At 37.9% G+C, this 25,555-nt stretch overlaps 1 protein-coding gene across 22 annotated transcripts in view; it reads right to left on the bottom strand.

Annotated features, from left to right (window-relative positions):
- Positions 1 to 25,555, bottom strand: part of SSBP2 (single stranded DNA binding protein 2) — a 188,493-nt gene that overhangs the window by 118,642 nt on the left and 44,296 nt on the right. For 20 of the 22 annotated variants that reach the window (XM_050912629.1, XM_050912642.1, XM_050912634.1 and 17 more), the window contains exons 2-4: positions 25,027 to 25,099; positions 19,334 to 19,395; positions 17,575 to 17,659 (exon numbers count right to left, since the gene is read on the bottom strand). In XM_050912629.1, the coding sequence (XP_050768586.1) occupies positions 17,575 to 17,659; positions 19,334 to 19,395; positions 25,027 to 25,099 (220 nt within the window). The remainder of the gene's footprint in view (positions 1 to 17,574; positions 17,660 to 19,333; positions 19,396 to 25,026; positions 25,100 to 25,555) is intronic. The other 2 variants (XM_050912647.1, XM_050912652.1) reach the window with 1 other exon arrangement.

The raw sequence follows: 25,555 nt of genomic DNA, 5'->3' as shown, positions 1-25,555 counted from the left end.
ACAATCCCCCCAGCCCCTCCTCCTTTTCTGTGTCCAGACCTCCTGATGTCAAATTGGCTAACCCCCTCACTAGCGATGCTCCGGAGGGCTCCGTGCTGGTTCCTCATGAGATCCTCACAGCCCCTTTGGAGCACGGAGCTGGTCTATGCGAGTCAGCTCCACATGCACCCTTGGAAGATATTCATAGTGAGATTCTGGCAAAGTTACTCTAAAATATTGTAAACACATAGAAGACTTAAAAATCAGAACATCAAGTTTAGACATTCAACAATTACGCTACTCCATGTTACTCTGGCAATCTGTGCAATACCAATTAACTAGTACGGAAATGCCTTTTTACGGAGCAGCCAAATGCTTACTAGAGTTTTTGAGCCACAGGGCTATCAAGAGCATTAGGTTCAAAACTTCCTTCTCTTTCATACTAAGGAAGCACTCTCAAATGCAAGAAGCACTAAAATTTCAGATAAAATTACAGGGAAAACTTGAGGCGGCTTTAGGATACATCTGCTGTGGCAGGAAAATATCTTTTGAGAAACCCTGGTATTTCTTCTTCTCTAGAAATAAATACGTTTGGAGATTTTCAAGTCAATCACTTTTATTTACTATATGTTGGTGACTTGAAAACAAGACAAATCACAAATGGCACTTCTAGAACGTTGTCCTGTTGCTATTTTTCCTTTGTACCTCACTCAACTTCACCCCAGTCTAATGACCAGTTCTATTAATTACATTAATTTTACAAAGAGTTTAGAATACCAAGTATTGCAGCACAACTCCTAACCATATGTAACGTATCTTCTGAACCAGCACCAGTACAGATTTGCTAAGCCTGTGTATCTACCATGGAAATCACACTTTAGGAAACAACTCCAACAGTATTTTGTCTCTTGGGGCACCTGAATTTCCGCTGAAGTCAACCAGAGGAATCAGATATCACCACCGGGGCCTCAAAAAAGTAAGCACATAATAAAACTAGGATTAGAAATCTGAGGATGAAATAAAGAGAGACTCAAAGATGCAAGAAAAGCGACACAGGAGAACCATAGGTATGCTCTCGTAGCAGAGCCATGCAGTGTGAGCATGGGAACAGATAAAGAAGATCAGCTATGCATTAGGAAGAAAGCACACCCGATGGATGGATGGATGGATGGATGGATGGATGGATGGATAAATCCCACAGAGGGCAAAGAATCCTCAACGTCTGGAAAGCGCCAGGAAGGAAGATACTGAGCCAGGAGCATGCAAGCTGACTATTTATGTCTAGATATGTATATTTCTTGGCAAGACAAAAGGGCTTGCTTTCCAGAACCTACAGAGTCCAAACGTCGAGTGTCCATCCCTGAAGAGACAAACCACAAACCAGAAAAAACCCTGTGCCTCCCACAGTGAAAACAGAAATTTTTAGCATAAGAAGAGCAAAAGGCACCTGGCCTATAAGGCCTGACATCTATGAAAGAGTAGACAGCCATAGGTAACAATCTTTCGGCCAAGGAAAGAGTTAGAGCTCATCCAAAATGAAGTTTAAGGATGGACAGATTCAGTGTCATAGGAAATAAAATGAGCACCCAGCCTGGAGAACTGCACCATGGCTGTGCAACTGCACGTGTTTTAAAATGTTCAAGTAAGATGCGTTATCTGCAACACAAAAATGGATGCATTTTAGTTTTGCGGCTTCAACAGCTCCATGGTTTGCTTATTCAGCAAAACAGTAACACAGAAATTACTATAAAAAAGGCAATTTTCACTGACAGAATTCTTCCTGGAGAAAATGTAATATTCACGTTTACGTAATGGTTGTGTGTAACTGCTTACAACACACGCAGAAACAATAATTCAGTTTCTGCTGTTATCATGGCAATATCTCAACAACTGCAACATTTGCCAGGCTCCATTTAATAAAGTTGGAACACATTTTCTGACTTGGATTCTGGTCACTAATAAATAGGAAATCCAGTATGTAAACGTTTTATGATCTATTTCTTGAAATATTTCCTTTGATCTCAACCTGAAATACTGAAAACTGTGAGTAATCTAAAAAGAGAAGAGAACAGATATTTTAATTACTATGTTTCACTATAACTTTTTTAAACCAGGAAGTTCCTGACAGAACCAGGGTATACTACATCTTTTACATGACCCGTTGACAGAGTTCTTTTGGTTAATCCAGTATTACCCCTGTATCAAAAAAATGCCTATTTGTTAAGAACAAAGATATTACTACAGACACATCTATGAACTGAGCCATAGCTTGAAACAATAAACCCCAAGATTTACAAGGATAAGTATCCTAATGCTTATACATGCACTCAGCCTCTTAAACAGGCAGCCTGATTTATGACAGCTGGAGCACTTCTGGAGTTCATCTCACTTCAATAAAAGCTGCTGCATACTCCAGACATTTTGAAGGGAAAACAGAAAAAAAGAAAAAAAGGGAAAAAAAAACCCCAAACAGACTACCTATATTAGCAAGAACTTGTAGCCAATCTTTAGGCACGCATAGCTGAGATTTAATTCATAGTGTCAAAATCATCAGAGCCCAAATTACTAGCTCTTTCAGCTCCTGCTCTCTTTAAACATATTTTTAAGGCACATAACAAAAACAGAGGTTTTAACCATCATTCAAACATAGGCTCAATGGTAATAACGTTAATAATGTTAACTGGGCCATTTCCAGTTAACGCTATTAACAAATCATCCTCTGCTCTTTCTGCCAGCACTGTTTTTGAACCAGCAGGGGCCTGAGTTACACAAAATCCCACTCCCCGAGAACAGGAGACGGGAACCTCGTTAACATCAATCCCCTGCGGCTCACAAGAACAGAATAGCTGGGGCAGCTGAAGTGTATTGCAATGTGCATACTATCATTCAACTACCTTTTTATTTATTTTTTAAGGTTGACTTATTTTGCACTTTGGGCAGTTGACAAATTAAGGAAAAAGTACAAAATAAACATATCAAGTTGGTAATTTTTTCTCTTCCATTTATTTTGAAGTTTTTAAGTCACAGGCCGCTCAACAGTAAATGCACCATTTGTTAGGGCTGTCTAACCCACAGAAACACAGACTAACCAAACTGTCATTGACCAACGCTTCAAAGACTGCAGTAGAGTCCAGGAGGGTCTTCTGGAAGGACGTGAAGGTTCCAGACAACATAATTTGTGTGCCTACCATAGTAATTAAATACCATATAGATGAACATAGGTATTGAATAAAAAAATACCTTCTAGAAAAACTCAGCTCTGCCACCACATAGCTTGAGAGATGTCTAACTGCTATTGCAGCCTCCTGTTTTAAACCCAAGTTTGTAGTTGTTTAACTTTCCTTTTTCTTCGCAAAAGCGCCAGTTTTTAGCGGCTCTGCAGTTTGGTGCTCAGACTGCAGTTTCTCTCGGTACAGCTCCAGAAACTAGGCACTCCCAGCAGAACTCCACTAGACAAACACCTGTGCTCAGCTTCATAGGAAGGGTAGTGGTGACCACCATTTTCCTCAAACAATTGCTGGGGATGTCAAATCTCTTCTCTTCCTCTAAAAATGGCCTGTAAGCATGGTAAATCACTCGATAACTACATGATCATGCACAGGGTTTTTTTTCTGTGGGACCTTTGCTCCACAGATTCACTGGGCTGCACGTTGCTCCAACTCCATCTTGTAGCACAAGAGGGTGGTAAGGGAGAAGCATAGTGAGTGCAAGGATGATACATACAAATACAGTATTTAGGTCATTGTCCTGGTTTTGGCTGAGATAGAGTTAATTTTCTTCTTAGTAGCTGGTACAGTGCTGTGTTTTCGATTTAGTGTGAGAATACTGTTGATAACAGGCTGATGGTTTAGTTGTTGCTAAGTAGCGCTTATCCTAAGCCAAGGCCTTTTCAGTTTCCCATGCTCTGCCAGCAAGCAGGTGTGCAAGGAGCTGGGAGGGAGCAGAGCCGGGGCAGCTGACCTGAACTAGCCAAAGGGCTATTCCATACCATAGAACGTCATGCCCAGTATATAAATGGGAGGGAGCTGGCCAGGAGGGGCGGATCGCTGCTCGGGCATCGGTCAGCGGGTGGTGAGCAATTGCATTGTGCATCACTTTTTTTCCTTGGGGTTTATTTCTCTCTCTTTTCTTTGTTATATTCCTTTTCATTACAATTGTTGTTGTTATTATATTTCATTATTATTATTGTTAGTATTCTGTTTTACTTTAGTTATTAAACCGTTCTTATCTCAACCCATGAGTCTTACCTTCTTTCCCAATTCTCCTCCCCATCCCACTGGGAGGTGGGAGGAGTGAGGGAGCGGCTGCGTGGTGCTTAGCTGCTGGCTGGAGTTAATCCACAACAGTCGTGTACAGTGATGCCAGCCTCTAATGCTTCCAGTATGCAGAAGCATCATATCAAAGATTACTTTGGCTACAGTGGGTGAGCTACTTCATCCCTTCCTTTCTGCCCCAGCAAAACACATCGGTTCCACCAAAAGGAACAGTGCTGTTCAATCATTTGTTCTTTTGTTCTATCCACCCATCCATCTAGAGGTATCTCTATAAGCCCTCAGAGAGCCATTTGTGCCAAAGGGTACTGGGAAAAAAAGAGTTCAGCCTGAAGCAGACACCTTGGGCAGACAATTCAGCTGGAACTGCTAAAGTTTAAGAAAATATTAAGTAACTAAAAACGGGCTTTTAAAAACAATCTTAAATTACAGATTCCACTTCATAGAATTATTACACATATTGTACGAAAACTGAAAGTTACACTTGTTTGTGTGTTTTAGTGATAATAAAAAAATGTACATTTATTAATTAGAAAGGTTCTAGAACTACCACTACAGGATGAGATGACATCTAGAAACAGGGTAAAACATTAAAAACCTATTAAAGTCCTCTTTTGAAATCACTCTCTTGGATACACCTTCAATACCATTTTCTTGTGCTAATTTGGATTTCAGGAAACTGAATATAAGCAATGTCAACTTTACTGGGGAAATTTCTTTTTTTTGGTACCTAATCATTTTCCATCATTCACTCAGGTCATGTTTTCTAAGCAATCAAGCAGGACAGAAAGATATTTTTAAAAAATAATGAAAGCTTAGTTCCTTGTACAACTTAAGAAACATGATTTAGGGAACAGAAGCTTCAACAAAACCCTCCACATACAGTAGTGCTGCAAAAAGAATTAACAATACCAATTTTGTTCCAGGAAGAAGAAATTCTGCACATTATCAGGAAAGACAGCAGGTATGTAAAGGAGCTCCCTTTTTCCCTGTTAAGAGGAAAAGAAAATAACAATTTTCCCTATGTGTCTCATCTTTGAAAAGGCATGGGGTTAAACCTCAAACTTGATAGAGTAGGAAGCTTTGTATCAAAGTCCAGTCTGAATATTCATGGGGGTACAGAGAATACACCACATTAACTCTCCAAGAATTAATAGTATTCAGCTAGCTCCTGGAAGTAGCCAAACTCCAAGAGACCACCACAGTCGAGCATCAAGAAACGCCACCAACAAAGGGAATACAGAAACACAAGATGCTGACGGATCCACAACTTCCTTCTTAATGCTAGAGGAAAAGGTTTCCCTGCAGACAGTGAGAGGAAGCCGCCTTTCTCTCCAGCATCAAGGAGGATAGAAGATCCCACAAACGCTCGAGGGATGGCCATCGCACAGCGAGAGAAAGAACAGTTGGTAAGGAGGCTGTTTATTTTTAATTTTGTTTATCTTTCAAGGGAGGAGGGCAGTTACTGCAAAATGCTAAATTAAACTATCCAACTAACAGAAAGTAAACTGTTCTAAACAAGTGAAAGCCAAGACAGCAGCTGGATCTGACTCAGGAGTGGTAGGAGCTATACTCTTGTGATCCATCAGTCCCCAATCCAACACATGTCCACTATATAACAACGGGGGGAAAGCAGCTGAAGCAAGAAAAATAAAGCAATTGGCAATGGGAGTCACAAAACACAATGTTACTGTACACAGAATAACATAAAACCATGAAAATAGTGGGAAAATAGACAACAAAATGTTATAAATTAACTGCTAGGATGGAGTAAAAAGCTTTCTGCAGCGATACATAAGAGTTGTCCAGGGAACCCCTCTTCAACAGTTTTGTCCTTATAAACTGAAATTTTGACATTTTCTTCACAACAGAGGAAATTGGAAAAGGGTCGCATTGCACACGAACATTCAGAAAAAAACAGAGTAAATAAATTAATAGCTGGTTTCTATATTGAGAAATAACTCTAAAATTGGACAGTAAACAAGAATGACCCACTGTGTTCATATTGTTACTTATGATCCTGATACTGCAAACATATATGTGAGCTTAATGAGAATATTCACACATAAAATGCTACTCGACCATGAAATTGTTTGCCAGATTAGGGCTGAAGTCCCTGATCCTGCCATCAGATCTGTACGGGCAGATCACAACATCTGGGTAGATCTGTGATAAAGTCAATGAGGTCATGCTCCACAGGGATTCAAGTGTCTGCCTTTACAAATCTCACTGCAAATCTTACTCATGTAAAATTGATTTATGAAGTGTAACATCATATTCCACTATATGCATATACAGCATCTGTATATTTTTCTGCCTCTCTCTTAAAACATAAAAGATATTAAAACTCACCTCATGGATTATATTCCCTTAACTATTTTATAGTTAAGAATTTTGTACATTTCATAGGCTAAAAATTTCAGTTTTGCAATACATTTACAGAAATCAGATGTGAAAGCAGGACTGGAAAATGTTTTGCAGATTCTCTATGGCTCAGAACATAGTATTTATTGTACACCTTATAAAGAGCTTTGTCCTCCTCTTCCTATGTCAAGGCAAACTAGACGGGTCATGCACCTCTTCTGGTGTGAATTATGCAGAGTACTACTTTCTTGGCAGGGTAAATTAGCCTCTGATGGGTTACAGATTGCTGCATTTGAGTTTTGTTATAGGTATCCTCGCTAACTGACACAAATCTAGTTTCTGGATGTTACTGTGACAGCACTATGGAGATGTCCACTTAAGTTAAGGAGGCATCACAATGAAACAGCCTACAATGACAAAGTGTAAAGCAGATTTTCACCTTAAGTCAAGCTTAATTTTGATTCTCCTCAATTATGCCACAATCTCCATTTTTCTCTAGGTACACATGTATGCATGTATGGTTTTTTCTGCAATACTATACACGGAAATGAAATGCTCTATCTATATACATTGAAAGTTTACATATTTCCAGTGGCTAAGTCAACATGTTTAGAACGCAAAGATTTCAAAACAAGAAACAACATTTCAAAACTCCATTTGCAAAACAGATATTCTAATATGGAGAACTGCACAACATTTCTTTAAGTTAAAACATTCTATGTAAGCTCAAGAATCCATGTTAGCACAACTGCTTGTAATATTAAGGCATTAATTTGGTAGAAAATACAAAAAGACTACTATCTGTTCCCTCTGACTCATGTCATATAATATGCATTTCATATTTAGTATAATGTTTGGATGTGACAGTTCTAGTCAGCCATGGATATCCATGTTCCCTCAAGAGGCTTGCCTGCCTTTCCTCCTCATTACTTCATTTTGCACCACCTCTTAGAAGGCATTTGTTGTTCAGCTGTTCTTATTAAGAGGTGCATGTCTCCCACAATTTGTGATCTTCAGGATTCATCTTTCATCATATTAGAGAGCAGATGGAAGTTATAAGTCTTTGGTTTTTCCAGGCATGTGTTAAGCAAGTCTGAAATGAGTCACTTAGACGTATTAACAGAGCAGTTGATCTTATTACAAAATCCATGTTTGGCATATTGTGCAGAAATAAGACTCTCACTTTCACTTTTACTTTTTATGAGGCTAAAGAAGAATACATTTAGGCAAAGTGCCTCAAATCTAGCCAAATACTGGTATCAGAAAAAGAAAAATGCTTTACATCAATGTAACACTGGCTTGCACCGTATTCTTCTGGTGGAGACAAACGTATTGCTACATACAGATGCACACACGGAGGCTCACACCTTTGCGGAGTTCTCAAAATACCCTCTCGTAATTAGCTCAAAGAGAAATCTCACTAGCTAAATTGGAACTGCTAAATGCAAACATTTACCAGAAAGCTACCTAAATCATTTAGCATGATAAACATCAGACGAAATCCTGATATGGAAAATAAAGAATCACAAGAAAGAATACCAAGGCGGAGGAAGAGTGTGCAGAGGAAGTGGGTTGTTGCAAGGCTTTAATCCAACATTTGTTCTCCATTGATCAAATATTTGTTCAGTACTTCATTGATGTAAAGCAGTACACACAATCAGTGCTAATATTAATGTCAGAAGATCTTTAACTCTAAATTCAGAGCATTTGTTAGTCAACTTAATATTCCCAATGTTACTAAGCTACAACTTAACCTTCTTTAACAACTTTCTGGAGCTCTGTAAAAACATACTGCGTACACTATGCAATGAATAAGAATGATCTGTATGTCAACAGTGGTAAATATACTGTTTTTAAATAAAACTACTAAAACAAAAGTTTAGAAACAGGACATTTCACAATACATGTTACTTAAACTCACGGTAGGATGTATTCTCTCATTCTTAAAAGCAAAATAAATTCAAAAGAAGCAAAGTTTCTACAGCTTTCGAGGGAATATCTAAAATCCATAAGGTTTACACTTTTATATATTAAATTGTTAAAGTGCACATCAGGAAATGTGTATATGCATAAGAAGTGCTTCCATTTGTAAAAAAAAAAATCCTCTCTCCACTGAAACCTTAATTTTGAGTTCACTCCAAATTATAAAGTTTAAACCTTAAACTGTAAGACAACTTCCACTGTGGTAGCATAAATAATCCATTACAGCCAACAAAAAAAAGAAAATTAAAATTTGACTCAGCACAGTTCTATTCCAAATACATCAGGGGTACTGCATGAAATTTTACACTAAGATACATCTAACAACATCACTCTGAGAAACCGCTGAAGTTAACAATTGTTCATCAGGATGACCAAGCAGGAAAAAAAATAGCAGTATCGATTTCCATTGAACTGGTCAAAAATTTCCAGTGGAGCCTTCTTCCAGGCAATAACATATGTCATAGCTTTGGAGCAGAAGTGTCTTTAATTACATAAAGAAATCCCTAGACTTCAGAACACAGAGAAGTGAAGCCACGGAGACATCTATTATGGACTAAAGCATCTAGTAATATAACAGTGTGTCTATCAACATTAAAAAAAAAATACTTACAACCAGATTTTATCTGTATAGTTTAAAAACTAAACTACTCTGGAAGGCTGCAAAGCAGCCTGAGCATTCCAACCACTTCCCTTAGTCTTTTGACCTCTACCTCATCCTGTGCACTCCACATCTCCTCTTAAACCACTGACTTCTCCCTTAACTTGTTGAATCTTCACATACTCCCCCTTTTCTCCACGCAAAACAAGGTTTTGTCCCACTTCATAGATTTGGTACGGTTTTACATACAGTGTATATAAATCTCTTTAGTGCTGTGTTCTGAATAAATACTAATTTTTGCACAGAACATTCCCAGAAAGCCTCCCCTCATTAGAAAGGCTGTTATCTCCTATCGTTTTCAATGAAAATGAAGCGTAAAATGGTTCTTAGAAAAGAGGCACTCTTTCAACGTGTCCACTGCCTCTCTCTGGGAACCATGAAAGAGAAGCTAAACTGCCTTCAGGGGAGATGGTGGTTCCTTATACTGTCAGAGGCTTTCACTTGACTCAAACTAATTAACCATTTTACTTCTAAATTCTGAGAAAATTAAATCTCCACTCAAAGGAGAAGTGTTGAAATTTTGGGGAGGAAATGTTGCTTTTTCTCTCTGAAACAAATGGCTTAGTCCTCACATTAAAAGAGAAGCACAGCACAAATCTACCTGTGAAATTATCTCTATAAAGAGAATAAATTATGCGGACTGTAAGAAACAACACATTTCTGTATCAGAGCTTACAATTAACATTTGTGAGACAGAGTAGTTCAAATCTAATCATATTATCCAATAATTTATGGAAAGGAATGATGAAGGAGGATGGTAAGAGCAGAACAAGCACATCTTCGCTCTTCATGGAAATGTGAGAATGAGAATTCTCTTGGGGGGTTTCTTAGCAGGAATCAAAAATAAAGTAAATCTGTATTTTCCTGCAAAAGGGGTCTCTACAATCCAAGGAAAGTACCAATTTCTCAACTTTGAAAATTTCTGAAGAGCAAACAAAAACAGTTTCACAGTCTCGGAGATAACACTGCAACATGTTGAGATACACCTATAAATACGTGGACGAAATCCTGACACAAGTCAATGCAGTTCTGCAGAAAGTGATGCCTACTTTGACTAGGGGCTAGAGCACGCTTTTAGTTAATACCTTCCACACAACTGCATTACAGAACATCTACTAAGCAATAAAATTAAGGATCTGAAGAGACTGAAAAAGTTAAGCTTGCCTGTGTACAATTCTGCCAATACCTTTGTACAAGACTCTCAGACTGTGAACCACGCTGCCCTCTCCAAACCTTTCAATAATGTCCTCCCATGAAGATATTCATGTCATTTGACACTAGTGTTCCTACGCAACTGACAACTGAAGGAAGATAAGAATTCTAAACACTTATCACCTTTTTCAGATTTACAGCTTTTTGGTTGCACATATGAGAAAGCCAAGGACTTATCACCTTGTGAGACACATTAACAGAGTATTCTGCACAAAATATGATTTATTAATTGTTCATTTTACTTTTCTAATAGACCAGTGTAATCTTTAACCATATGGATTTAGTTAATGTGTTCAGATATGAAATTTCAAAGCAAATACCAGACTTCCTTAGTCTCCTTCTACCTTTCATATCTAAGAATATATTTTACTATACATATACCTGAACAGCGGGAAGTGAGACATGACCTCTGCGGAATGAAAAGAGCAGTAAAGAAAGACATTTCATTCATACTTAAAAATTAATGCTATTTATACAAAAAGCAAAGGATATTGTTTTAACAATGACTGTATGGAAGGAGATGCTTTTCATTTCCATATTACTTATGAAAAGAATGCTATGGCCACTTAAAATAAGTTTTTTCTAGTTTTAAGAAATAACCTGTTCTCCAGGTGGACACAGGTAGTATCTGCATAGTAGGAAGAATCACATGTCTAAAGAACATATTCTGAAGGTGAAATTACAGGTACAGTGATGACCAGTAAACATGTAAAGGGTCTTCCACAAGTTTGCAAAACTCATGTAAGGAATTAATAGGTAACTCAAACCAGAGCATTGCTTTTGGTTCAACAGTCCTTGATCATTACTAAGCAAAGCAGGCCAAGCACAAACTACGCAGGGTATCATACATACTCCTCAGTCAAAGGAAATCAGACCTACAAAATTGTGCCTGGGAACCTCCGCTTTTAACGACAGCCCATGGGACCATGGAGAACCTCAAAAACAGAGAAGAAAGCAATGGAGAGAGGTTCTCCTGAGTTTGCAGGAAGGCTACCAAGTCCTCAGATATCTGAAATCTGTTGACCTCATTCACAGACCCATACATTTCATGATCCCATGGCAATACAATTTGGGATTTGTCCCATGAGTGACAGTGAATTCAGCATTTTGTAGATTATCTCCGATTCCCCACCCCCCACCGCCGGTACTTGTCATCTCTTGCGGGGATGATGAGGAGCTTTTGTTTTGATTTTTGTTTTAAGCAGAAGGAGTTAACATGAATTCTCCATGGAAACAGACAGCTGGAAACCAGATCTAAAATTCAATTTTCAGCAGGAAACCTAGGAGGACCTAGAAGCACAAGCTGCCCTAGCTAGGCTACCTGCAGAAGATCACAGTAGCAAGAGCTAGGGAAGGCAAGAAAGTGAACAGCTGAAACAAGTTCTTCCATCCCTGATACACAAAAGGCAGAGAAGGAGGTCCTGTGATAAGACTGCCTGGAAAAAACTGTGACTGCTGTTAAGCATGAACTCAGACCACCTGGGGAATACAACAAGAAAATACGTTTTCAAAAATTATCCTGAAACAGAATAAGCTTCTATGTGTTTAGATCAACAAAAATCTGCACGTAAAAGACAGTTCTGTGTGGGTTTTAGAAATAAAAAAATGTAGTTTAATGAAACTAAAATAAAGCAGTCCTCATTGCAGAATACAGTTTCACTGTGCTATGGGAACATAAGGCTTGAGATTTATGGTCACTTCCAACAAACATTTAATGATGCCTTCAGAGAATATCTTCTCACAGGCCTTTCAGGATAATCTTCAGTCCAAAAAGCATGTAAAAATATTCATAACCCCTCAAATTCTGAGTACTGCTAATGACAAATTAGGGGGTTTGGGGCATTTAGGGCAGGCAAGTGCCACTTAGTTCTGCTGAAGGACGATGGGTCCAGAGGAGAAAGTGGTAATTTTTTTTCCCATAAAATATAGCAATAAATGCAGAGACCCAACTTGTTCTTATGAAGGACTCAAAGAGATTCATCAGCCATCTCAAATGTCCAAACACTATGTCAAATACCTTCTAGAAAAATTTGATTTATATCACTATGACCTTTAAAAGGAATAATCTGGACAGAACTGATTATAGCACAGTCTTTAATATACCCTACAACCGTCATGTAAAGCTAAGCCCACTGCCCTACAGCTCACTATTAAAACATGCTAACAAGTCAGGTGGAAGTGTGATACCAACTTATGAGACTGTACAGTCTCTGGGGCAATGAATGTGTCTTTTTTCTTATCCTGGCATTCTTTTGGGAGCCATAAAAACAAACAAGAGATCCCCACTCATACCAAAAGTGATCTTTCCAAGAGCTGTGGAGAAGACACTAGTAAAACCTTACCTGGAAAATAATCAAGATTTTACTACAGCTACTTGTGAGAATTAATAGATCCCTCTTTGCACCAACACCACATGGAAGAACTTCCATTGTAAGTAGGGTGAGAGAGGCACAAGAACTTCTGGACTGTAAAGAAAGGACTTTTCAGATACCACGCCTCCAAACCCGGGCTCCAAAGATGAATGGCCAGGCCTGAGGAAGAGGAGAATGGTCCCCTGTGGCAGTCAGAAGTTCATTGGTAGGGGTGCTGCTAAAAATCCATTCTTCTCCGAGGAATCACAAGGTTTATGTTTTATTTCCTCTTTTGATCCAGTACATTTTCGGCTTGTAAAGAAGTGGAAAGAAGGCAGGAACAAGATGCACATTGGAACTCGCTTCTCTCAACACAAGATCTCAGTTCAAAATGCAGAGAAACGAGATCTTAACTAGAGAGATGAAGAGATCTCCTTAGGACACCGAAGAAAGAAAAACCCATTCTACAGTGAAGACTAAATTTTGTCTCAGAGCATCCATGTAAATGATTTTTCACAAGACTTCAAAGCACAGAGAAGTTTTCCTCCAGGAAAAGTAATAGGTACCTGGAAAAGAAACTTGGGGGCTTCTCTGCTTCAAATAAGCTACTCCTACCAAAACGCCTGCAATACTAATAGGCTAGGTGAGCAAGCACCAGTTTTCTTTCCTGAGTTACCTGAAATGTAAACAATTTCTAATTGTACATCATTTACATTAAAACTTCAAGGCCAGAACCTATCTCCCTGATCCAACACACGCACTTTCATGACATGTATCTGTCTTTTGAAGCCTAAAATATATTATTTAAATGCAGCTAATGAGTTCAGAACCTTGTTCACTCAGAAGAAAACATTTCCAATTGCAAATCTCAATAGAAAATAAAAATAGAATCCATTTTAGATAGTACGGAGGAGCTGCAAATACTTAACCTCAGGATGAGCATAGAAAATCTTCTTTTAAAAGCCAGAATAGGGCTTTGCTTTTCTATTTATTGGATTTTTACTAAGATGAGCATTGTTAGTAGTGCAAGCAGTTACAGCCTCCACCTTGAGAGTCACTTCATGTTCCTGCTGTCAGACATGAAAGATTCTTCTCCTTTCACTAGCGTGATAAAAATCAGAAGTTGTACTAGTACAATCCGAACACAATGAAACAGTACTTCCAAACCGTTTCTCTGCAGAACAGGGATGCTACTATATAAAGAAACCTGTACACACATATATATCAGAAAATTCAAATAATAGTTACCTAAAAGAATTTGGTTTTACTGTTGTTTTACACAAATAGTCAAGAACAGACTCAGCAGCACACACTGATAGGCACACACAGGTTAAGACTCAGTTTGCTTGATTAGGCCGAGTTGATATTAGAGGATACTCCATAGGCACTCTCTATCAGGACAGCACTACAGACCGAGTCCAAGAAGGATCCTGCTAGTCTTCTCACCCAGGTATACTGCAGACGTACAAAGCCCAGCTGCAGTTATTTAATTGTATTCAATGACAAGCAAAGCACATCCTGAAATCTTATGGCAAAGTAAATAATGAAACAAACCTCATCTCTCAAAAAAGCATTGTCCGAGAAGGGGGGGAGGGAAATCAAATGGCACTATTTTTACAACTGCAGTTAAGATACTGTAAAACTTAAAGTAAACTTAAAACCCCCAAATCTCTCTGTATCTATTCATTTTATGAGTCAATCTGTGTATGTTCCAGACTGACTCACAACTATGTTGACTGAGGCAGCAATATTTCACAAATCATTAAATCATCTGCAAGTGCTTTCCTCCTCCATCAGATATTCTTCACCCTTTCTCTCCCCACAAAAGCAAAGACAGACAAGATACTGGTTTAGCTAATACAGCCTACTTAGTGTTAATGATGACATGGCTGGTGTAACCAGACCACTTGCACCTTCAGCAAGAATGATTTTTCTTAGGTCAAGTATACCTAATAAAAAATTCTGAATTGCTAGTATGAATTAATAAACAAGCCTTCTGTGCTTTTTGTACTTACAACTACAGTTTTCAGATATGACAGTACAGCTACAAATGCTCTATTACTTGACCTGCAACATGACAGCAGGGTTTTGATTTACCAGACCCCTCAGCTTGATGGAGAAGCCAGAATCCAGCAACCAGCTTTCTGATGGTTTTCACCAATGATGGAATTTTGACCCCTCTGGAGTCAATGGCAAAACGCTACATGGGTCAGGAATGCACTTAATAAATGTTCATCTTCCTCTGCTGTGAAATATGCTTGGCCGTATTTTATAACTATTTGTCATGTTCTTTAATATGAGCATACAATACACTCATGAAATATTAAATACATGTAAGATTTCAAAAGTATGCACTTATGATGCAGACTGTCTTACTAAGCAAAAAGCACATGATGCTAAGGAACACCATGAGTCTTGCTAGATATTAGACGAGTTTATCTCAACTGTGACAAAAATAATGCAAAAGCTAGCTTTTCACATCACCTTAAAAGATTAAGAGAGAACGGGTTTTAGAAATACCTGGTGAATTAATTTCTAAAATAAATGAATTTATTTCTAAAATAAACATTTATCCTGTCTTAACACAGATTGATGTGCATACAGAAGCATACCATGATTTTATTTTTCATCAAACATGACTTTATATAGTAACTTAAACATTCAGACAATCACAAATTGTATCACACACAGAACTCCTTTGAGTTTTTTTAATTATGACAATACAGATCATAATGCAGACAGAACTGAGCAATAAGGCCATGTAATATTCCAAGACCTGTAGAAGTTAGAAATGCTAGAATGGTGATGGTAAGACAGTATTTTTTAATCTGACATTATTTTGATTCACCTACTCAAATTTTTAGTATACCTCAAAATTTAGATTCAGTAGTGAACTTACTGATCAATGAAACTCTTATGAGTTTAAAGAATTGTGCACTCCATTCCTTTTTAGATTTCCAAGTACTTTTTCATTAAAAATTTCTTCTCGCTGATCATTTTGTTTCAAAATTATTTCACAACATTTACAAGTTTCAGATTTTTGGCTTCTGTTATACACATTATATTTTGAGAGCACAATGTCCCCCACTGAAGTTAACTGTTGTACTGTGGATTCTAATCTCCACAAATTTAATTCACTAACGTCATTCCCTGTAAAACGATTTCTCCTTCAGTGGGGAATTAAACCTTGCTCTAATAACAAGGATTCAAAACAACAGCTAAATATTGCATTTTTCCAACAATTGCCTATTTAAAACAGAACGGGTAAAAAAGATTGCAGCAATTGTACTTACAAGAGTTACTTCACTTTTAATTTGAGGAATATGCTTTACCAAGTTGATTGATCTTAACACCTCTGTGGGTGGAAAACTTCCTTACAACTTTGTTCCTCTCTCTGACACTTTTTTTCCATTAATTATGACTGGTGATCAATGTAGCCCGGACATGACTGTGCAAAATTGTTCAAGCTCCTTTATCAGTTAGCCTCATAATCTAACCACCAAGAACAGGGTGTTAAAGTGGCACTGGTCTGTAAGTAAAATACGCTGAACAGTTCTAACTGTGTTGATGGTGCACGTACAAGGTAAGTCATTGTTAACTACAAATAAGGCAAGATCACCATTAGCTCACATACTGTAGGACACCAAGCCATTATCAGGTTATGACAACAGAAAATGGAAAATGGTCACTTAGCTGATTCATTTCCATTTTTCCACATTTGTGTTTGTAAGACATTGGACTGTGGCAGTCTAATTTTAATTCTATCTGTAGAAATACTTTTCTGCAGTAACGAGACAGTATTTCTAAGACAGACCTGGAAAACACTCAAGGAAAGAGGTTTCAGAGTTGTATCGTGAGAGACTTATACTCCCTCTTTAGAATACATCAATGGCCCAAAGGAACGATAAACGCAGAGTGGTCAGCCTCCTAAGGATTTAGTCAGTAAAAATGAAATCACCAAATGGAGAGGAGCTGACATAGCTGAAGGAACTCAAATTCCATCCTAACTCTGGAAAGCAGTTCCACATTTCTGGAGAGCTCCATTTACATTATGAGAATGGAGAAAACGGACTGTTGCAATGTTTTGGTCCCTAGTTTCTAGAATTTTTTTTTTTTATTATTATTATTATTATTAGTCCTTGCATGCAAAACACCACTGCGTTTTGAACTAAGTCTTAAGGGCATCAAAACTGGCATAATACTTTTGCCCTTTATTCCTCCCATTCTCTTGGACCAGACGATTTTGCATTTAACTTATTCTATGATGCTTAAGTGTTTATTATGCTGATGAAAAATACCTACTTCAGGATACAAAAATATCTGAAGAACAACCACACTTTAAGTCAGTACGGTCCTGACAGAAGCCAGGGAACCAATTCCATCTACTGAAGAGCCTTTTCTTCAGCACCGACAGAGTATGGATATTTGGACAGGACATATCTCTGCTTCCATTTGCCCTGCGCCTTTGTGATCAGCCTGATGTGTCCATGGCAGGGGGGACAGAAGGACATTCTTCATTCTGCATTAACGTGTGGGACAGCACTTTGATCTCTGAGATGGCTTCCAGGAGTTATCCATATGGTGCTGGGTAACCAAAGAATTAGGAAGTCCTAATTCTAAGGCATCCCCAGAAAACTGAAAGTTGCTTATATATGACCAACACTTGCATTTTTGAGCCACTGTAGTGCAGAAATACTTCTCTATCTCATTTATACATACAATTAATGAAAGCGTGGTAAAGACACACAAAACTTACATAGTCATGAAAGGCTTTTGCTTCACTTGAATGTTCACATGTTTCTCGTCTTTCTGGAGCTGCACAGTAGAGATCCCAAAATACACTGCAAGTTAAGAAGTTACAGAGATGGTAAGAAAATCATTGTAATACTCGTGTAGATTTTATGGTGTACGGACACCACGCATGCATGTTCATATATAGAAACAGACATATCACTTCCTTGCCAAGGGATGAAAACACTTACTTCTATGAAAGAATTTAGCTTTGTAAGACATCTAAGAGGAATCAAATCCTGCTATCTGATTCTCTGAGGCAAGCAGTGCTGTATTCCTGTAATACCACTGTAGTATAGACCAAGAAGCTAGTCTAATATACAAGGTTTAAGGGTATAAAGTGTATTACTGAAGCTCTGCATTTAACCTCATCCCTCTGGCAACTGCTGCAATTAACTTCCACAAAGCACAGGAAGGGACGGATTCATAATAACATGAAAAGGCAAGAAAATGGAGAGAAAGCTGGGAGTTCTTCCAAGGTCCAATACTGTGCTTTAAACAAAAGTTCCCAGAGAAACAGGTGTATGCACAAGAGTAGGAAAAAGATGGGTATGTTCTTGAGTTACAGAGAGTGAAAAGAAATTATGGTACTCCCATCGGTCTTCCCCTCAGCCCCCTTCAAATAGAGTTATACACAAATCAGCTCTAACACAAAGCTTCTGGAATGACATTATGTGTATGCTAGAACAATTAAAAGAATAAAATTTGTTAGAGTTTCATAGTGTTTCTTTATTGTTTTAGACTTAATCCTCTGTAACTTAGTCCAGTACCATAATAAGGAATTGTGGAAAATTAGAGCACTCTGCTGCAGACAATCAAAATTAAGGATAATGCAGACATCAGAGATACAAGGGAAACGTTCTTCTTGCCAGGCTTCCATCACATAGCTAAAAGCTATGCAAGGTCAATGAAGAATATGCCACCTCCCATGCAGCTGTACAAATCACCTGGGTTCAAATCAAGCCACTTTAAAACTTGTAAATTCTTGTACTCCTGACAGCTGGACGTATTCTCTGTAATTTTGCATTCTTTCAAACACAGGCATATTGGATATATTCAAATCATGTGACAACTAATAAATACCATGGCTAAATAGCAGTGACTATGAGCACTCTTTTCTCCTTGGGAATTCTAGATACACAAATGTCTCTCTGCACACCAGTATATATAAGCAAATGGTATCATGCATAAAAAATCACAAGTCAACCCAGTGTCAACCCATCTTCTGAGCTCAGAGAAACTGTGCAAATGCAGACACTGCAGCACCAAGCCCACGCTAACGCTCTCTGCCTCTCAAAGAGGCTGGTAGCTTGGGCTCAGCTAATTACTTTCATATGCTATTCCCGTGACTAGAATGTGGACAGTAGACTGAGGAAGACCACATCTATATGCAGAGTCTCTGTATATACTGTTTTTTTCAAATGCAATTATTTAGGGATAAATCCACAATTTACTGGAAGGTGGTGAAGAAAGAAATGCAGGCCACCTTTTTTCAAAGATGCTTTCTTATCAACACACTATGCAACATTTCTTCTCCTGCATCTAATACCTGTATCTTTTTCTATATCTAATTTTCTGTTCTTTCATTCCTTAACAAGAAAATGGTTCTTGATCCTCATCTTCACATTCCTTTCACAACGTTCACCTGAATTTCTTGCCTCCTGCTGCTGGAACTTGCAATTGACATATTCTAAAAATCAGAGGAAAAGAAAATTGACACTTACCACCACCAGGAATGCAAGAATCCTGGGGGCTCCCCCAGTGTGATGTTTTTTTCCCATCTTATCTAAAACAAAAGAATAAAAACAGAGGTGTGCATCTTTGTGATCGCTGTGACTAGAAAGCATTACATAATTCATGCAGATAGCAAAAAGAGAAAGAAGAAAAGATTTTGTGGTTATGAAAGGCTTTATCATCATCAACCTGGATGGCCATATTACTTAATTTATTACACTTATTAATACAGCTGATACTTAAAATAAGCTTTTCTTATTCTAGGAAAGAATATTTTAGAATTTTTTTTTTTTTTTTTTTTTTTAGACTCTGAATACAATTTCATTAGCAACGTATTTTGTATCACTCCACCACGGAGACGTGCATTATTTTATGGTCAAAAATGTATGACAAAAAAAAAAGTGTTAAAAAGTACCCTTAAAATGATCTAAAAGATTTTCCAATTTGCACTAAGGAAAACACGACACAGAACTAACGTTACTGATTCAGCAGGTGGCAGTCTTCCCTCCACATCCAAAGTGAGCCAGTGTTTTATAATCCTCAAGGAGTGCTTTACTGTTAGAGGTGATGTGGCAAATATAAGCAGCATCAGAGTTATAATCCAGTCTCTTACCACTCAGTGAAAATGTAAAGCTAGTTTGGCTTGGTTTGTCTGTGCTGGTAACCTCTCCTGAACAGCTGTACTGGCTGTGACTTCTTTCCCACCTAGGAAGCCTGGTTTGTTTAACACTGTTTTCGAAGGAAATGCAGTTTAAGAACTCTTACCCTTGACTTCACACTTTTGTTGTTGATCAGCGAACCCATTAGACAACATAACGCATGGTGACAGCGTTCTGTCTCTCTGCAATACTTCCCAAATGTTGTACCTTAACTATAATCACACAACCATTTTATTAATGTCATAGTAATTAGTTTGACCTTAACTACAAAATTAAATATTTTGGACTATAATAAAGCCCGTGTAACTGCTTGAGGAGTTCTGTTGCAAATAACTGGAGGTCCTGCAGAAATCCACACAACACTGTACAGAATAATGTCTCATGTTAAAATTGGGTGGAAACTAGGGCGTTGCATGCACTCCAAATTCCTCCAGTTACAACTACACATAGCATTATTTCCTGTCCAATTGTGTTAAAAAAAATTGTTTAAACACAAACCATATTCTGCTCTAGAGACAGAAGTAATGGCAGACAAAGAGGATTATTTTAATGAAATGCTTAAACAGCTTTAATAGGAAAGGTATTTAAAGATATATATATACACACACATGTAAAAAAGTACATAAAAGCTTACTATAAAAGGTAGATATAGTGTTCATACTGCCAGAGGCACTGGTAAAGCTGGCATTTTCCAAAAGAGACTAAAACTTTGAGTCTCAACTCCAACTTGATTTCCACATCCAATTCTTAAGAAATCTAAACACATACAAGTTCTGTCAATAGCTTGCAGGAGAAGAATATCTAGTTCGTACACCTATAAACATTCTTTGCACTCATACAAAGTAACCTGGGTAATTTTGATATATTATACGAATACAACTATTCAAAAATATTTTTTAAAGGTAACCTTCAGGCATAATCACTTCCATTGGTAAAGGTGGCAGAATGAACCAACTGCATGGTGCTTAACTCCACCACCACCACATAACAGTAGTTAATATATAAAAAGCATCTTTTAAAAAGCTCCTGTTTAAGCGCTGGCAGATAAAAATACTAATAAAAACGAAAAATATAAATAAAAGCCAAAGCTACTACAAAGGCTTTACACACTCTTCAGATGATACACTCCTCTGAGGCATGATTGCTCCTCACATGCACTGGGAATGGCTTGGAAGGACTTGTGTTAATCACCAGGAATACACAGCACTTCTGAGAAGTTTCAAAAGCGACATAACAAAGAGATGCAACGTACAACCAAAACAAACAATGGTTCCTGAAGTTGAAAAATTATTCAGTTAAGAGTAAAAATTATGTCTGTGTAGAAAGCCCTCACTATGTCTAAGCAGTATTCATGCTCTTCAAAGCAGGGCTTGATGAGGAAATTACCCAATTCACAGGTCTTATGCCGGTCCTTTTTAATAGGACATATTTCATCTTGAGGAACTTATTCAGAGAAGGAGCCTGAAGGGAATGTGGAAGTTTGGGGCTTGTTTGAAGGGTTTTTGTTTTGTTTTTTAAAAAATACATACTTCTGTCTCACACGGCAGATGTCAGTCTGTCTGATCACAGAGACTTAAAAAGACTTATAAAGAATTACTAATTTTAGAAAAATGCCCTCATTGTCACCTGTATTGATTAAGCTTATAGCCAGTGATTCATTAATTGGGAAACGTCCACCTTCCTGGTCCAGCCAGGCTAATGGAATTATTCCTCCAAGGCTAGAACCTAACTTCAGGAATAGAAAATACGTGCGATAAGGATCAGCTCTTCAAGGAAAACGTAGCAGTGGGACACCAAAAGAAAGGTTCTGGAGCAGAACAGCTTCTTTTGTTTCAAAAACGTGTGTACCCCATCTGAATAGCTATATTCAACCCTCATAAGCAATGACATGGTTTAGATGAAAGCTAGTTGTGCTAGCCCCTTGTCATTTTGCCAATTGTATGATGAATTAGTATGAAACAGCTGTTGAGTTACTTCAACCTAGTACTTCATGCCATGTCTCCTGAAAGGAAGTAAATTTGCAGACCAAGATACAAGAGTTACAGCCAACAAACTGAAGAGGTCTCTGCTATCAAGAGATGCAGGAAAATGCTAGATGATCTTGAGGTCCTATGTTTTAGAGATGAAGGCAACAAAGCTTTGAAAGCTGTACTCAACAAGGACCACAAAGCACATTTCACCTTGTAACTGAAAGACCAGCACAGGACTTCTAGACCTTACTGACCCATAGAATCATAGAATCACAGAACACCTCAGGTTCGAAGGGACCTCAAAAGATCATCTGGCACAGCCTTTTGTCAAAAGGGAGCCTAGATGAGATTACCTAGAACCCTGTCCAGTTGCGTCTTGAAAACCTCCAGTGATGGGGATTCTACCACGCCCCTGAGGAGGTTGTTCCAGTGAATGATTGTTCTCACTGTAAAAAAAAAAAATTTCTTTCTTGTATCAAGATGAAACCCCTCCCTGTGCAACTTGTACCCATTAGCCCTTGCCTTCTCCATGTGACTCCTTATGAAAGGAGAGCCTCTGTCCTCTTTGTAGCCATCCTTTAAGTACTGGAACAGTGTGATGAGGTCCCCCCAAGCCTTCTCTTCCCCAGGGAGAAAAGACCTAACTCCTTCAGTCTTCCCTCATAGGAAAGACAGCCTCTCCAGCCCTTTGACTTGTGGATCAGTACTAGACACAAAGCATTACAAAAATATAGGAATGTTTAGGACAACCATCTGTAAGTTATCTAGTAGCAGAGTGGATTCCATGATATCCAACTTAAATTTTCCTTTTCTTAATTTTGTTCCATTACTCTTAGCCACGTTCCCCGGTAGATCTTTAAGGAAGGGCTCTTAACCTTTGTCATTTATACATATATAGATACCACTAACTGCTGTATAGCTCAGACAATCTATGTATGCTTACTGCTTTTACGCCCCAACATTCAGTTTTAGAGCTACTCTGAACTATTTCACCTTTAACAAAATCCACCCAAACTATTCTGGCAGGTGCAGACTGCCAGAGCAGAGAGGGCACTGAGCCCAAACAGCCATACTTTTTAAGGAGGGACCAAACCAATACAAATTTCCTCCTACACCACCTGGGTGTCTCCTACACCTGAAGTACTCTCACAACAAGCTCGCCACAACAGGGCAGTTGCTTCTTAACAGCCATGAGCCAGACAAGGACGAAAACACATGGAAAGCTGTAACTTTCATTAGATCATAAATTCGCTAGAACTTTTTTGCACTTCTCTCAACTGATGTTCTCTTGTTTTCATCCCATATGCCAATACTCACTCTCTTAACAAAAACAGCTGACTCACATGGGGTACAGAATCGGGGCAGAGCTATTTGTGGTTTACAGCCCAGGACTGAATGGGCATTACAATGTTAAGACCTGTCTACTACACAATCATCAACTGCTACTTTTTTTCTGCTGCTTTTACCACTTGCCATTTAACTTGTGCATTTTAGTTTATTTTCTCCAAGCCATATTAGTATACAGTTTTCTCAATCTGAACCTGTTCGCCCAAATATAATTTTTTCCAGGTTTCTCCATATCACTGATAACTGCCCTTAGTTCCAACATAAAATCATGCACAAGTACTGTCAACATAATATTTACCCTTCTGCACTGCTAACGAACGAGGTAAACAAACTCACATCTTTGTGTGAAATCTAACAGACACCTCATATCAACTCTATACATTTTGTCCCTGCCCTGTGTTTACCATCTTTTGGCTAGTATCAGTCTTAATTTGAAAAATTTTATATATTCTCATATTACATCCATTCAGACCTAAGAGTTTCTCTATAACCCAAGACTGAACTAGTTTTAAAAGCTACATTTCAAGACACTGTATTGAATGTTTTCTAGAAATCCAAATGTCATGCCAGTTATACTTCTGCCAACTGCTCATTTTGCAAATATATCATAAAAACAAAATGAGCAAAATGAATCTTGTGCAGTGTATTATTTACAAATGACAGCTGTTTTGGGAAAGCCCAGATGATACTCTCCATTATTTTTGCTTCCATTATTTTTTCCATTGCTTTATCAAAGAGAAAAAACAATTGTCAAAAACATACTTTACTCTAAACATAAACTGATACTATCACCATTCTACCTTTTTTCCTGATCTCTGCTACGTGAATTTTCTATAAACACCACAAACAACACTCCCCTCGCTCACCTCCAAAAAGTCATCACCAGCATAGTAATTTTATGAGCTTTTGGAGGAGTACCAGTTGAAGCAGCAAATTTTCCTAGTACAACATCTTGCCTATTTTTCCCTCACTTCTGCTCACTACTCAACTATTATTATCTTAAATATTCTCATCAAAGAAAGATTAAAAACAATAATAAATCCAAAAGACCTCAATATGTTTGGCATACAGGTATTTTTGTATCCCAGAGTAAATGTAAAATGCTAAGGAGACATAATTAACTTCAATCTTCAAGAGATGTATACAAACTCTTTGAAAGACTACAAAAAATAATAACTATTGTGTAAAGGTAAAAATTCCATTAGCAGTTGAAAGTGTTTAAGAAACAGGACCTACAAGAAGTGAAGTGGTTAGAAGTATGGTAAGACTACACAGACAGATCAGCAGTGCTTAAGACGATGAGAACTGCAAGTGTATGACAGTAGGATGTAAAATACATGATCGCTGTGTATTTTGGAAGGGTACACCAATCACAATTGGAGATATCAACAGTAAGTTAGAAGGTCATCAAAAAAGAGTACTGTTGATGCATTCTCTAACATGAATGTTTATTACAGAAAATAGATTAATCTTTCCCCAATGTAGCAGCAAATCACAGAACAAGGATAACAAATCACAGCAAAAATAGTTATGCAAAGGCATGTTAAATGACATGGCAAACTGCCTTCCGCAGAATCAGAAATCCATGCTGATCAATGTAAACAGATATTCAAGGTTGTCACCGCTGTTTATTCTAGACCAACGTATATTTATTTCACTTGCACACACTGGAAAGTTGTGTAAGGAAAAAAGGATGGGGAAACATACCTCTGATAAAAACGTCTGGGCTGATTTCTGTGCTCCTACATGGAGCAGATATTCATATACATACAGTGCTAATCTGAAAAATAAACAAAAAGGACAATGTTTAGTATTGTGCATTTGTTTGCTCCTCTTCTTTAGAAGTAAAGGATTATCAGAAGCTTGAGGTGCACTCTATCGCCTTTCACAAACCGCTATATACTGAACATGTCAAATCTATCACCTATACCAGAATTTTTAAACTAGATATGTAGGTCAATCTGCACAGAGATGTTTAAATAGCAGCTAATTAAGTATTATTAAACCCCCAAATTACTTAATGTCAACATTTTTAATAATATTTGGACAAGTGTCCAGGGAGCTAACAACTGACCTAGTGTTGCTCTATATTTGCCCACTCTATACTGTGCTTACTGTAAACACGATATATTCATATGGCAACACTGATTATTTTTCCAGATCAATTTTCTTTACATGTGGAATGTGTCAAGCTGTTAGCACAGAACAATAACCTGTGTTTATTCAAAGAACATGC

This window comes from Gymnogyps californianus, chromosome Z (genome assembly GCF_018139145.2).
Source record: "Gymnogyps californianus isolate 813 chromosome Z, ASM1813914v2, whole genome shotgun sequence".
Taxonomy (NCBI): Eukaryota; Metazoa; Chordata; class Aves; order Accipitriformes; family Cathartidae; genus Gymnogyps; species Gymnogyps californianus.
This window is presented reverse-complemented; position numbering and strand designations above follow the sequence as displayed.